General features: G+C 39.8%; 1 protein-coding gene across 3 annotated transcripts in view; it reads left to right on the plus strand.

The window, feature by feature from the left end:
* Positions 1 to 12,349, plus strand: part of LOC146990694 (interleukin-1 receptor accessory protein-like 1) — a 248,447-nt gene that overhangs the window by 129,223 nt on the left and 106,875 nt on the right. For all 3 annotated transcript variants that reach the window (XM_085797382.1, XM_085797390.1, XM_085797373.1), the window contains exons 4-5: positions 3,711 to 3,897; positions 4,911 to 5,064. In XM_085797382.1, the coding sequence (XP_085653508.1) occupies positions 3,711 to 3,897; positions 4,911 to 5,064 (341 nt within the window). The remainder of the gene's footprint in view (positions 1 to 3,710; positions 3,898 to 4,910; positions 5,065 to 12,349) is intronic.

Consider the following 12,349-nt stretch of genomic DNA (forward strand, 5'->3'; position numbering starts at 1 on the left):
TTTAGGATAACTGGGCCAGGCCTGTCTTGGTCTGGGCTCATCTTGGCTTGTTGTGGACAGGGAAGGTGGCACAGGACCATGGAGGGCTGCTGTAATGGAGGTTGGCACACTGTATGGAGGCTGTTGCGCATGCTGTGGGTTTATACCTGTGTCTGTGTCCACTGGAATATCACTTCAGTCTGTACTGTAGCTCTGTGTCAAGACTCCTCTGGCCTCTCAGACTTTTTGGACCTGGACTTGTCTGACCAGACTTTTTCCTGCCTGTCAGCAGTCATCGCTTCTTCTGTCTTTAAAGCAATCTGGCACATCTAATCATGCCAGGCATCATTAACTGGCTGAGATGAGCTGTGTCAGTGAAAGGCCCCCACATCCTGTCATGCAGCAGGCTGGGTCTCAGGTATAGAAGAACACAAGTGACACAGGTCGACTGCAGGACTTGTTGCCGATGGGGTCACTTCAGGTTTTTCTACACACGGGTTCAAAGTGACTCAAAATGAAGGAAAATCTACGAAACAAATGCAAAGGAGCCACGAGTTTCATTAAAATAACATGAATTATGTGTTATGTTTTTCTCAGACACCGCACCTGAACCCAGTAGCAACAATATTCCTCAGTTTGGGCCAATTTATCTCATTGTGTCACAGTTTAGACTGGTCTTGAATTCAACATTTTTCTACAGTTTAGTGCTTAATTCCAGTGCCGTATGCTCTAGTTACACAAATCTATACACGTTGCTAATAAGGGACGGAGTAATGACTTGGCAGATGTTAGCAGTGTCTCTAAAGAGCCTGATGCCCTAATTAAAGTAGGTATATCTCAGTGTTATTTTTTTAAATGTTGCAGGGATGGAGGTTGTGCTTGGTTGGTTGAAGAAACAGCTTAACCTTTTTCTGAATGCTGATGAGACAGTTGGGATGCTGCCTGACAGTCCTAAAATAGGCTGACACACAGGTCTCATTTTTCAGCAGTTCAGTAGCTTTTCTTGTCTCTTAGACATGACATTTAAAAGACATCAAATTAAATAAATAAGTAGATCCAGACAGATAATCAAAGTCATTCATTTAAACGCACAAACCAAAGAACTCTGTTTTTGCATTTCTATATTTTTGCAGAATACAATGTATTACAGTCTGCACCATGTAAATCTCTAGTTAAATGCTAATAACAGCTTTGAGTCATAGTGTTCAGCATATGTAACATGCTTTGTTAAAACCTCTGTACAGGGTTGATGTACGTATGTGGGTTGGAGTCTTTCACAGTCCTGTAATGACAGTGTGCTGAGACAACCTTTAATCCTGAGACCTCTCGTCCTACAACGTCTGCTTTACACTGAGACTGTTCTCCTGGAACATTATTGTTATTTGAAAGTGAGCTATAATGAGTAATCAGCAATTATTTCATCATCCAATTTCTATCATAGAGGAGTTATTTTAATTAAGAGATTCATTAAGTTAGTTCATTAATTTCTCCTCAGGTGCCACGGATTCCCAGGAGACTTTCAAATCAATTCTGATCCCTATTATTTAATATCAGAGCGAACACTTGCTGAGTTGTAGGGTAGGTTCCATCTGGTTTCATCCTCTGTGGGTAGATTCACTGACAGTAAATAAAATAAATAAGAAAATATGGTTGGGTATATAGTTTGTTTTATGTGATTAGGAGGGATTTAAGTCTATAACTAACAATGGCTGCATGCATAAATCTATAAATGAACCCATGAATTTAACCAATGCATAATCCCACAAGTGTCTTGCAGTGAAGAGTCAGTTATAGTTTTTCCACATGACCAATCAAAAATCTTTTCAGAAGGCATCTTAACTCTGAACTGACCATTGCATGTCATTTCACTACATTTGCTGCGTATTGCAGCTCAAGTCCTCTGCCTGCCCTCCAGCCGTGTACAGTAGCTGTCAGCCTGACACTTCTCTGAGTTGATGTATGCAGGATGTTATCTATCATTGCCACGACATTGCATATCCCCTTCAGTTTGACACATTTTGACAGACATCCTCACCCATTAATGCCAGGGTATCACCTAGCTTGTTATCACTGTATCTGCAGTAGGCACAGTCCCACAAGCGCTGCATGCTCAGTGTGTAGTAAACAGTGCGGTCTCTGGAGCGTGCAGCAGTCGGATAGTTTTCCTGCTTACCTGCTTTGCATAGGCTTCATGAATATTATACCTGCTTAGTGAATAGTCAAGAGATCACCTGGCTCTTCAGGCTCAAAAGGCATCGTGATGGATGTGAAATGTTGGAAAGACATTGTAGGACAAAGTGTTGGCCCACACCATCGATCACTCATGCGGAGCAGATGACACAGTTCTCTCTCCCTCTCTCCAGCGGGCGAGTTTATCAGCGCTGCCCAGAATATTTAACAGGGAAGAGAGCGCACCCGTGGGATCTCATTTGCACAGGTGTCCATCTGGTAGAAGTTGTCTGGGATAATCTCCACATCATGTCACATTTGCATCCGAGCTTCATGAAAATGGCACACTTACTGTAAGCGTACAGCACGGCACTGGCCAGTTCGAAAGGGCAAGGGATTGTTTTCCGCCACTGCAGGGAAGACCAGTGTGTGTTGTACTAATCCACAAAGCAGCTAATGCTTCGCAATTATGTAAGGATTTAACATGTTTGTAATTGTTTGTTGGTTCAGCTCAATTTGTGTAACCAGCTTTAGTTGGAAAATTAGCAATGAGATTTTCCTAAACACTGCCAATTTGTTTGGTCTTTTAACCAGGAGGGATTTACTGCAGGCAGACCATAGTACTTGTCAAACGTGACAGTCTTTTTAGACAGTTCGGGCAAACAAAAGGTGCTCGTATTGAACTCATTGATCATCAAGGACCTTTGCTTCAGCTCCTCTCCTTCAAATAGCACAACATTCACAGTGAGTCAATGTGTTCATTGATTCCCATGTTGTGTTAAAAATTGTTCAAGCAGAAGATCCAATCTCTGAATCGCTGATCACTGTGGCTGTAGACTGTTGTCCTTCAGGCCTAAATAAGATCTGGATCCTTTTTTAAAAAACTGTGTTACACATAAAAATAATGTTCCCAACTGAGGCACAATACTTAGGCTGTCGGTATACCACAATAACAAGCAGTGAAATGAACTGTTTATTCCACCATGGATGAACACTCATCAGTATCTGTGGACCCAGGCAACCATGTAGTCTCCAAGCATTACAAGTAATCTTGCATTTTACGCCCCTTTCCCCTGCCTTATAAATTCGTTTTTTTATGTATATGACCTGAGCAGTTACACTACATCAATTGTAGCAAGTAATTTTCTGCTAGCTCACACTGTATCTGCTTAACACGTGAAAACAAAAGGCTCAATCAATCTTCAAGTGATGTTGACATTCAAAGCTGTCGCCGCACATTACCACCCGTGTCCCTGCTTCTCATACACACATGTAAGCTCTACGTGTGTATGGGCGTGTTTGGTTTTAGCCAAGAAAGTGTGACATAAGTGTTGAAAATGATTAATTGCTTTCCACAGGAAGGTTTCTTTCTATCTTTTTCTGCTGAATTTAATGGTTCACATGGAATCTGAGGAATGAGCATTGTGTCAGATTTTGATCAAGCAGTTTCTTTGAAGCCAGAGAAGGACTGCTGGCAGCTTCTGTTTGCTGCACGACTTCAATATGACTCAAATAAACTCATTTATTTCTGGGACTGATTCATCAACTTTGTGTTTTTGCAGGAACTCGACGTATTGCATGAAGGTGTCCATGTCGCTTACGGTGGCGGAGAACGACACAGACCTGTGCTACAACTCCAAAATGAGGTTCTTTGAGAAGGCTGAACTAAGCAAAAGCAAACACATTAGCTGCCCAGGGATTGAGGATTATCTTCAGCCGAAAGTGGAGCCAGAGATTGTGTGGTACAAGGTAAGATGTTGTCTAAACCAGGGCTTTTGCCACTGCAATTGAAAATAAGATGCTACACAGGAAATGCAGTCATTTTTATGACGTTAAGGTCAGCAGTATTCAAATCCAGTTAGCTTCACATACCGTCTTGTCTCTGACTTCTGAAACTAAATGTATGAACTTAAACTTTTCCTTGGTCCACAGTGTAGCTGACCCAGTCAGACCTCAAATGCAGGCCACTTTGACAAAGCTGTTAGGTGAAGCTTTGGGGCCAATTTATCAAACATGAAAGTGTGCTATGGCCCCCACACTCTCTAGTTATTGGCTCTCACTTCATCAGTGGGGCTGGTTGAATTCTTGGAGACCTGTCTTGGACTATAGTTCCAACCAAACCCACAGTGACCCAGTTTGCTTTGCCTCAGGTGTTCTGTGGCCCACAATCTGAAAGGCCTTGACCGTTTATGGAAGCCCATACTTATGCACCAGCTACATAATAGTAGCTACTGTATGCTGAGGAGATCCATTTTATACCTTAAAATGCTGTGTATTGTGCAGGGTTCTCTGGGAATTGAATAGTCTGACTATGAGTCAAGGCATACACTTCATCATTGAATCTGATCCAAGATGTCCAAACTGGTTTAACTACTAACTATTTCAGCAAGCAGCTGGTTACTAAGTAACAAGCACTTTACATATAAACTGTGTTGGTTTTGTTAAATTAAATATTTATTGCCACCCAATTTGTTGATGCTGTCTTGTGATTAAAGTGGTGCTCCTAATTTCCCACAATTGTGTATTGATATCAGGCCTCTTCACCATTTCATATGACTGTATGGAAAGCTACACTAGTGCTTCATGACACTTTAGTCACAGAGTCCTCTTTGGATTTTATCATTTTTTCCTTCAATATACTTAAAGTTGAAACAGGCATGAAGTCTCATGTCTCGTCTCTGTTGCTAATGATTAGAGGTATTAATTAAAAGCCTGTTTTCTGCACATTTCAAACAGTAGCTCTCTTTTCTTTCTGAATAAAGGAATGCAAGCCAAAGCAGTGGAGACAAACCATTCAAAGGTGGAGGGGCACTCTGTCCATCAAGGAAGTACGGGAAGATGACATTGGGAATTACACCTGTGAATTGCAGGTTGGGAACTTTGTGGTACGGAGGACGACTGAGTTATCTGTCACAGGTAAGGAAACACTCTTTGTCAAGACCCATATTCTATTATAGGAGGTATAATAAGCTTGAATAGTCATGGTGCTTGCAACAGCAAAAAAGAACATCACACCTAAAGCCTCAATACAAGTATATTTGTAATAATACATTTAAAAATAGAACCATTTCCACAAAATAATGTCCTTGTTCCATGAGCCTTTGTGCTCTGTGTGGTGAGTCTGTGATCTAGCAAAAAAAAAAAAAAAAGAAAAGAAGAAAAGGCTTCAGGTTGTTGTTGAAAAAAATTAAGCTTTTTAAAGCTGATCTCTGCACCCTTCACCAATAGTGGAGCTGTCTGTGTGACTTCCAGGCTGCTTTAATTGCTAAGTAGAGGAATTCACACAGAGCCACTTCAGCACTTTTTCTTAAGGCTGTTGAAATATTTAAGCCTGAACCTAAAGTGGGTGACAGATTGCTTGCCACTGACACTGTCACAGCCAAGGTTGACACAGCAGGCACGGTGGATAGGGAGAACCCTAAATTTACAACTTAATTATACCCACCTCTTTTTGTTTTTTGTTTTTTTCCACCTATCTGACTGGAGGTCGTTCTGGTAGTTTTCCTGAGAGATGTCACTTTTAGTTTGTGATCGGGAAACAGCAACACAGTTGATATTAACTAAAATTAGTATTTTAATAGTGTTAAAACAGCTAAACTTACTCCAGGACCTTATCACTTGCCAGATTTAAAATGGTCTTACATTGTGAACATAATGGTCCTACGAATATCCCTGTGAAAGCAAGGTTCACGTTTGTTTGAGTAAATCTGCTTCACAACAGCTTCTTGTCCCTGTGACTCAGTTGGCTGAGCTCACCGTGGTAGCTGACGCCTTCAAGGATACGAACAAATCCAGAATGACGCAGACTGAAACAAAACAGGGAGAAGAGACAAACAGGTTTTACATGGATTGAGGGGCTGTTGTGTTTCAGTGCAACTTCCATCATTTACTGTAGGTGTGAGGGTCAAACAAAGTGGTGGCTGTTAACTACTACCTGATTACATTTTATAGTCCCTTTAAAGACAGACTCCACTGAAGGCAGATTTAAGTCATCAATCATTTTTTCACTAACCTCAAAATGTCATCCAGGGGGAATAGTCTTAATCTCTCTATCTACTTTGGAGATATTCAGCATTTCAAAACAGGTGGCAAAAGATGATCGATGATTGGGCATGGCAGTAGAAACAGCATTTATGATTTTTTCTTATTTTATTCTTGTGAAAGAAATACACTCTTCCACCTGTGACTGTGTGGGTTTACACTCATATTCGGTCTGCCTGTAGGTGTGAATATGTCTCTTTTTTGCTTTATGATCGACTGGCAGCCTGTCAAGGATGAACTCACACTCAATGTATGTTGGGATAGGCTCCAGCTCTCAGCACCTATACTGTAAGCAGTATAGAAAATAAATGGATGGATATGTGTCAAGTTTATTTTACAGGTTGATGTAAGATGAAGTTGTCAGTTTGTGTATAAGAAAAAGGCCCAATTGCTTTTTTGGCAGAATTTCCTCCATCTCTTTTATCATTTATAGTAGATTTAATTCGGAAAACACAGGTAAACATTTTCAGCATAGGCCTTACAGGAAGTCACATCTTTCTACAGTAGTTTATTGATACACTCTGACACCTTAAGCAGACTTGTGTTCTATGTTAACACGTACAATTTTTTCCTCGAGGCAACAAAATATAACACAGATTCTCATTGTTTTTTTCTGAATATTGCTTTTTATCTTCAGAAAGCAATGCCAGTGTTAATTCTGGAGTTTGGCTTGGTTGCTGTCCTTTCAGGCAGAATTGCTTTCCTTTGAGTTTTGGATTTATTTCTTTATTTACTGTCTTCGATTGAAGAAGTTTTGAGTTTTTGTGTGCGGCGTTTTCTTTTATACAGCCATAGTGGCTTCACTGATCTTGCTAACTACCCACTTCTTTTGATCTATCTTCCATTCCTGTCTGCTGTCACTGCTTCAGCACACATGAAACACATCACGCCCTATAAGGAAGAGGATTTAGTTCTTGGAAACAACTCCATAGTGTTTAGGGTTGAATCAGTCTTCAATCATAAACACTTTGAACTTTGCTCATTGTCAACAAGTCATGGCAGTGTAACACTGGCTTTGATGCAGCCACTGTTTTTATACTAAATCAGTTTCCTCCACTAGTTTTAATATGAATTAGTTTTGTGTGGAATAGCATCCGAATTTTGGTGTAATTTTCACAATTAATCATGATAATAACTATTCTAGGGTTCAATTGTTCAGAAAATTGTCAGCCATTTATCCCCATTACATAACCATCTAGAGGGCCAGTGAGAAGAAGTGTGAGATTGTAAGAACATCACAGCCGACCAGAAAAGAAAAACTGTTTCTTTAGCAAAGCCATATATTGCCAAACACTGAGAAATCATTTTCAAACCACTGACTCGAGGTCAGTGTTAATGGCTTCCTCTCTCCAAATACCAACAAGAGCCTGGACATTGGTTGCTTTCATCAATCCAGTACAGGAACAGCTAAATTGTGACTGATTGTTTATTGTAATTATTAAAGTTAGCAATTCATCTGTTTGGCAAACCACCTGACACTGCTGGCTTCTTTTTAAAGTACCTGGAACTTGGAACTTGCATTTAGCACTTCCCCTTTAGCAGTGCCAAACTTCAGTCCCCCCCCCCAAAAAAAAACCCTAAAAGAGGTGGAGAACAGTGGAAACAAAAGCCTAGCCTGTGATAATAGCTAGTCATTATGTTACATTTCATTATATTCCTGCTGAGGAAAAGGGTTTTAAGTACTCCACATAGACCTGACCTTTCTATCAGCATGCTTTCTTTTTATCTCGAATAAGTATACATGAACTTTTATGTAATATTATCATCAATCTCCCACAGATAATTCAAATTCACCATCAAAAGCTTTGTCACTCCCCTCTTTATCAACAGCCTACAGCCCCTCTAAAAGTAGTGCAATGGGACAAAAGGTCAGATTCCATTTGATTATAATGAGCACAGCTAAAGCCATAATGAGCTTCCTTGCTGAGTGATTGGAAGTGACATTCATTTTTAAATGAAATTTGGGGTTTTATGACTTCTTTGTAAGGTGCTTCGTTTGATGTCTTAGATTAAACACCGCAGAATAAAGGAAGGGTGATGAAATAGATATACAGGGGAGCAGCAACTTTAGTGTCAGCATAGTCAATGAGCTGGGACTGATGCTGTTAACCAGCTTTTCTTATTTTGAACCAGCATGCAATGAGGGGTGTTTGCCTGATGATGGAAAGGAGCATGCTTTTGCAGTGTGAGCATCCAAATAGCCAATAAGCCTGACAGGCTGAAGACATTCACACAAACAGCTCTTCACATGACATGTCCCTGCACCTTCTTTCAAACTGACGCATGCATTCACCTGACAGTTTCAATGTCCTCTCTTTCAGATAGACAGGTCGGATGCTGCAGTCTGGTGGCTTAAAGCTCTTCTCATTGAGCCAGACTTTCAGTCTCGCATTGAAGTCCAATTTCACTCAGTTGAATAGTGGTTTCTCGGTGGAGAGCTCCATGCTATTTCAGTGTCTTGCTTACTGTTGAATATTATTGCAGAGTGACTTGACTGGTTGGAAATGAAAGGAAGTATTTTGCTTCCTCAGCTCAACCACTTCTCCAGAATGATGGGAACCTTTCCCTTGATAAGTGTTTTCTGCTGCGTTTTTGTAAGCGAAGAGCTATTTTCTGCAAACGCAGACAATAAGGAATAACAGGCGACCAGTACAAGTTTCAAACATGACACTTGAGTAGAGAACAAGGCTTCTTTGGGAACGTGACAAGTAAGGACAAACTCTTAAAGACGTGTTTGCTAAACTTAGCAAAGATGAAAAAGAGACCAATTAAATGTCCATCATTTATCAGAAATCTTAGGATGCTTCTAATAATTTGCATTCTATTCGTCTGTTTTACAATTTAAATTAGACTTTACAGCATGGCGGTGATGCTTAGGCTACTGTACCATGCTGTGTTAGCAAGCAAACAAGCTGAATGATGAATGATCAGAAACTGCAAGACTGGGGCAACAAGCTCAGAATTTAGAAACACAAATCTGTCCCCACAACCACAGGTCCTCAGAGTTTGAGCATCAAACTTTTCTTTGTTTGCTTTTCAATATTAGAACCATTGTGTGTTTGTTTTCTTTTTGCATACTGACCTGACACATCTTGGATGTCATTACCCTATAATATATGCAATCCTGTCTCCATGATGAATGCTGTTACATCTGAAACATATTGATTTGTTTATACTTCAGTCTAGTCTATTGTTCCCCAGCAGCAGCTAAATGACTTCAGTTTTGCTGAGTAAAAATAAATGTGGCATTTATTTTGGTGGTGGCAGTGAGAGAAACGGCGACAGCTCAAGAACAGTAGCTGTGGAGTTTAAATAATCTCAAATATCTATTCAATTGTTTGCAGTATGAACTCATTTGTTGTGTGTTAAAATGTTAACAAGGTCTCTGTGTCCTTGTTAATCCTAATAAACTGCTGACTTCTTCAGCTCAGTGTAACTCTACTGCCTCCCTTACACCTCTATTCTACGCAGTGTACCTCCTGCCAGCACAGTTTGGTAGCCATTACCAATTTCCTCTCACATCTCTGCGTTGACTCATTAGCATATGAAGGAGGTTAAAATATAATTGCTCCTTTTAATTGATGGAAGATAATTAATCAGGCCAAGGTGCTGGTGGAAAAGAGAAGACGGTGCAGTCAGTGGATTGATAAAGAAATCCTTTTCTTCTTGTGTGAATTTGATACTCTGTATAATCAGCAGGTGGTAATGAGGTTTATATTCATTATTATGTATTACCTTTTGATATTTTGTCACTTTGGTGGGAGAGCATACTATGAATAAAAATATAGGTTGTCATTATTCTGAAAGTTGGCTGTGATTTGAATCCATTGTCCCCTGCTGTGACCGATGGTGCATTTCAACTCTTTGAGTCTCCAACAGTGAGTGTTATTTATTATAGCCAAGCATTATGTTGAATTGTAAGACTTTAAGCTCTTTGGTGTTTTTCTGTTTGATTTGGAGCCATTAGTTAACATTTGTATGCGTTTCCCTGAAGAAATACACACAGACACTTGCTGGATCTTAGAGCTTGTTTCATTTTATATTTTATGGCTCTTTTTATGTCATAACCTTGGCATGGCAATATGATATTCACACCCTCACAATGTTCAGAAGGAATGGCGCTGGCTCTTGAGCACTGTTCTCGCCACACACCCCAGCACAGTTGGAATTCTGTGGATTAATTAAGATTGTCACTCAAACATCTGGCTTCTGTGGAAATGGGCTACAGAGTATTATTTTAACCTTCTGGCTTCATGGGCACTTGGACCAGGCTTGTCCCTATCTCTCATGATGATGCATTCAACAGCATGATGGGAAAATGAGGAGGAGGGAAATATTCAATGACACAATATATCTGTGTGTAAGAGTGCGTGCCTGCCAAACTGTAAAGCTCACACTGCAGTTACTATAGCATAATGTGCAGACCCACATTAATATTGTGGGTGATGGAGCTGTTATAATTACTTGGCTTTCTTTATATTATTTCCATTATCACAATAATTTTCTACCTAATTTGCACAAAGATATGTGTAAATACAGTATTTACCTGCCAATGATCAAGTCAATAGAAAGGGCATGTGAGAAATACAGCAATATAAATATCTTGAAACCTTTTGTTTGTTCATTCATATTTATTTCTTGAACTGTTAGAAACAGTTTCCTATTTACATATCCAGCAGTAACAGTGAGCTCTCTGTGCCAGTCGCTGCTGGCAGGTCACATACAGTTTGTTTTTAGCTTCTCTGGCTGGAAACAGCTCTGCTACAAAGATCCGTAGGGATAAAGACAAGTACATTGTTTAGTGATGTGTTTGTATGTCACAGGTCAACCCCTCTCACACACAAATGGAGATTTGTCCCATTCTTATTGAGCCGCTTGATCTGTAACAATTTCATCCCACATGCAACAACTATTACTATTATTTCTACATTTGATTCACATGATGACAGCAGATGAAATTATATGAGTGGAATTACATTAAATTGTCATAAAAGTGACACAGTTTTCTACCATAATGCACATGCTGTTATGAAATGCTCTTAAATCTGAGTGAAGAGCTCTTACAGCGTGATAGATGGCTTTTTGATCAATAGGAGTGATTTTTTTTTTTGTCGTGGCCCTGCTGCTTCTTTTTTCTGAATGAAATACTCGATGAGGGTCTCTGGAAATTCTGAGGAGGTTGCTCCATTTTCATAAAACAGCTTTTTAAGCTTTTCTGTCTGAGAAATGATATACTAAATCATCAAACTAAATATCAGGATCAAGCAAAACAAAATGTCAAATCTGAAATGTCAATGGCATTTTTTTGTTATTACAGTTTTACTATTTTGAGATTTATGATACCATCTCTCTATCAGCTCTTTTTTTTCTGCCTCAGCCCTTGTATCGCCATTTGTCATGTCCCGCCTCTGCCACATTCTGTGCCACACCAGTCAAGACAAAATATCAATCACAGGTGAGAGGCCGAACCTGAGGCTTTCCTTTTACAACCAATAATGGACACACTGCGCTCCCACAAGCTCGACTCGGACAGTGACTTTTTTCTCTTCTGCCGCTGCCACAACCTACTAAATTGTGTAGTCAGCTATGGCACCAGATTGAAAGACTTGTTGCAAAAGGACAGAAACACATTAACATTATTTAGAAATCAATGACCTCTTATTGTATATTGCCATTGTGCGTACAACAGCTGTGTGAATATAGGACAGTGGGACAAAAGGAAATTAAAAAAATAAGAGGAAAGTAAGACTATGTACAAAAGGCTTTTCTTTAAGGCCTGAACATGTTTGTCAGTTTCTTAGCAGTGAACCAGATACAGTCTGAAAAACATGTCCTTAATCTGTCAACAAGGACATATATTGTTTATGTTCAGTGGATGTGGATTATTTTCCAAGCTGTCTCTTCCTCAGGCTTTTTCCTTTAATAAACTGTCCTTGACCTCCACTCAGACAGAGTCACAGAGGTCAGGCTAGAGCTCCAACAGAGAGGATTTTAACACAGACAAGAATAAAAACCGTGAAGAAATTGTAAAGTGCTTTTCTGACACCTACAGTAAGTGTCGCAACTTTGCACTTAAGAAAGAAAGACTTATTTGGAGTTTCAGAAGTCATGTGACTGTCTTTTTTTTCCTGGAAAGGTGTGGGTTTAGTCAGAGGTATCA

This window comes from Trachurus japonicus, chromosome 2 (assembly GCF_045865225.1).
Source record: "Trachurus japonicus isolate A0001 chromosome 2, Traja_1.0".
NCBI classification, from domain to species: domain Eukaryota; kingdom Metazoa; phylum Chordata; class Actinopteri; order Carangiformes; family Carangidae; genus Trachurus; species Trachurus japonicus.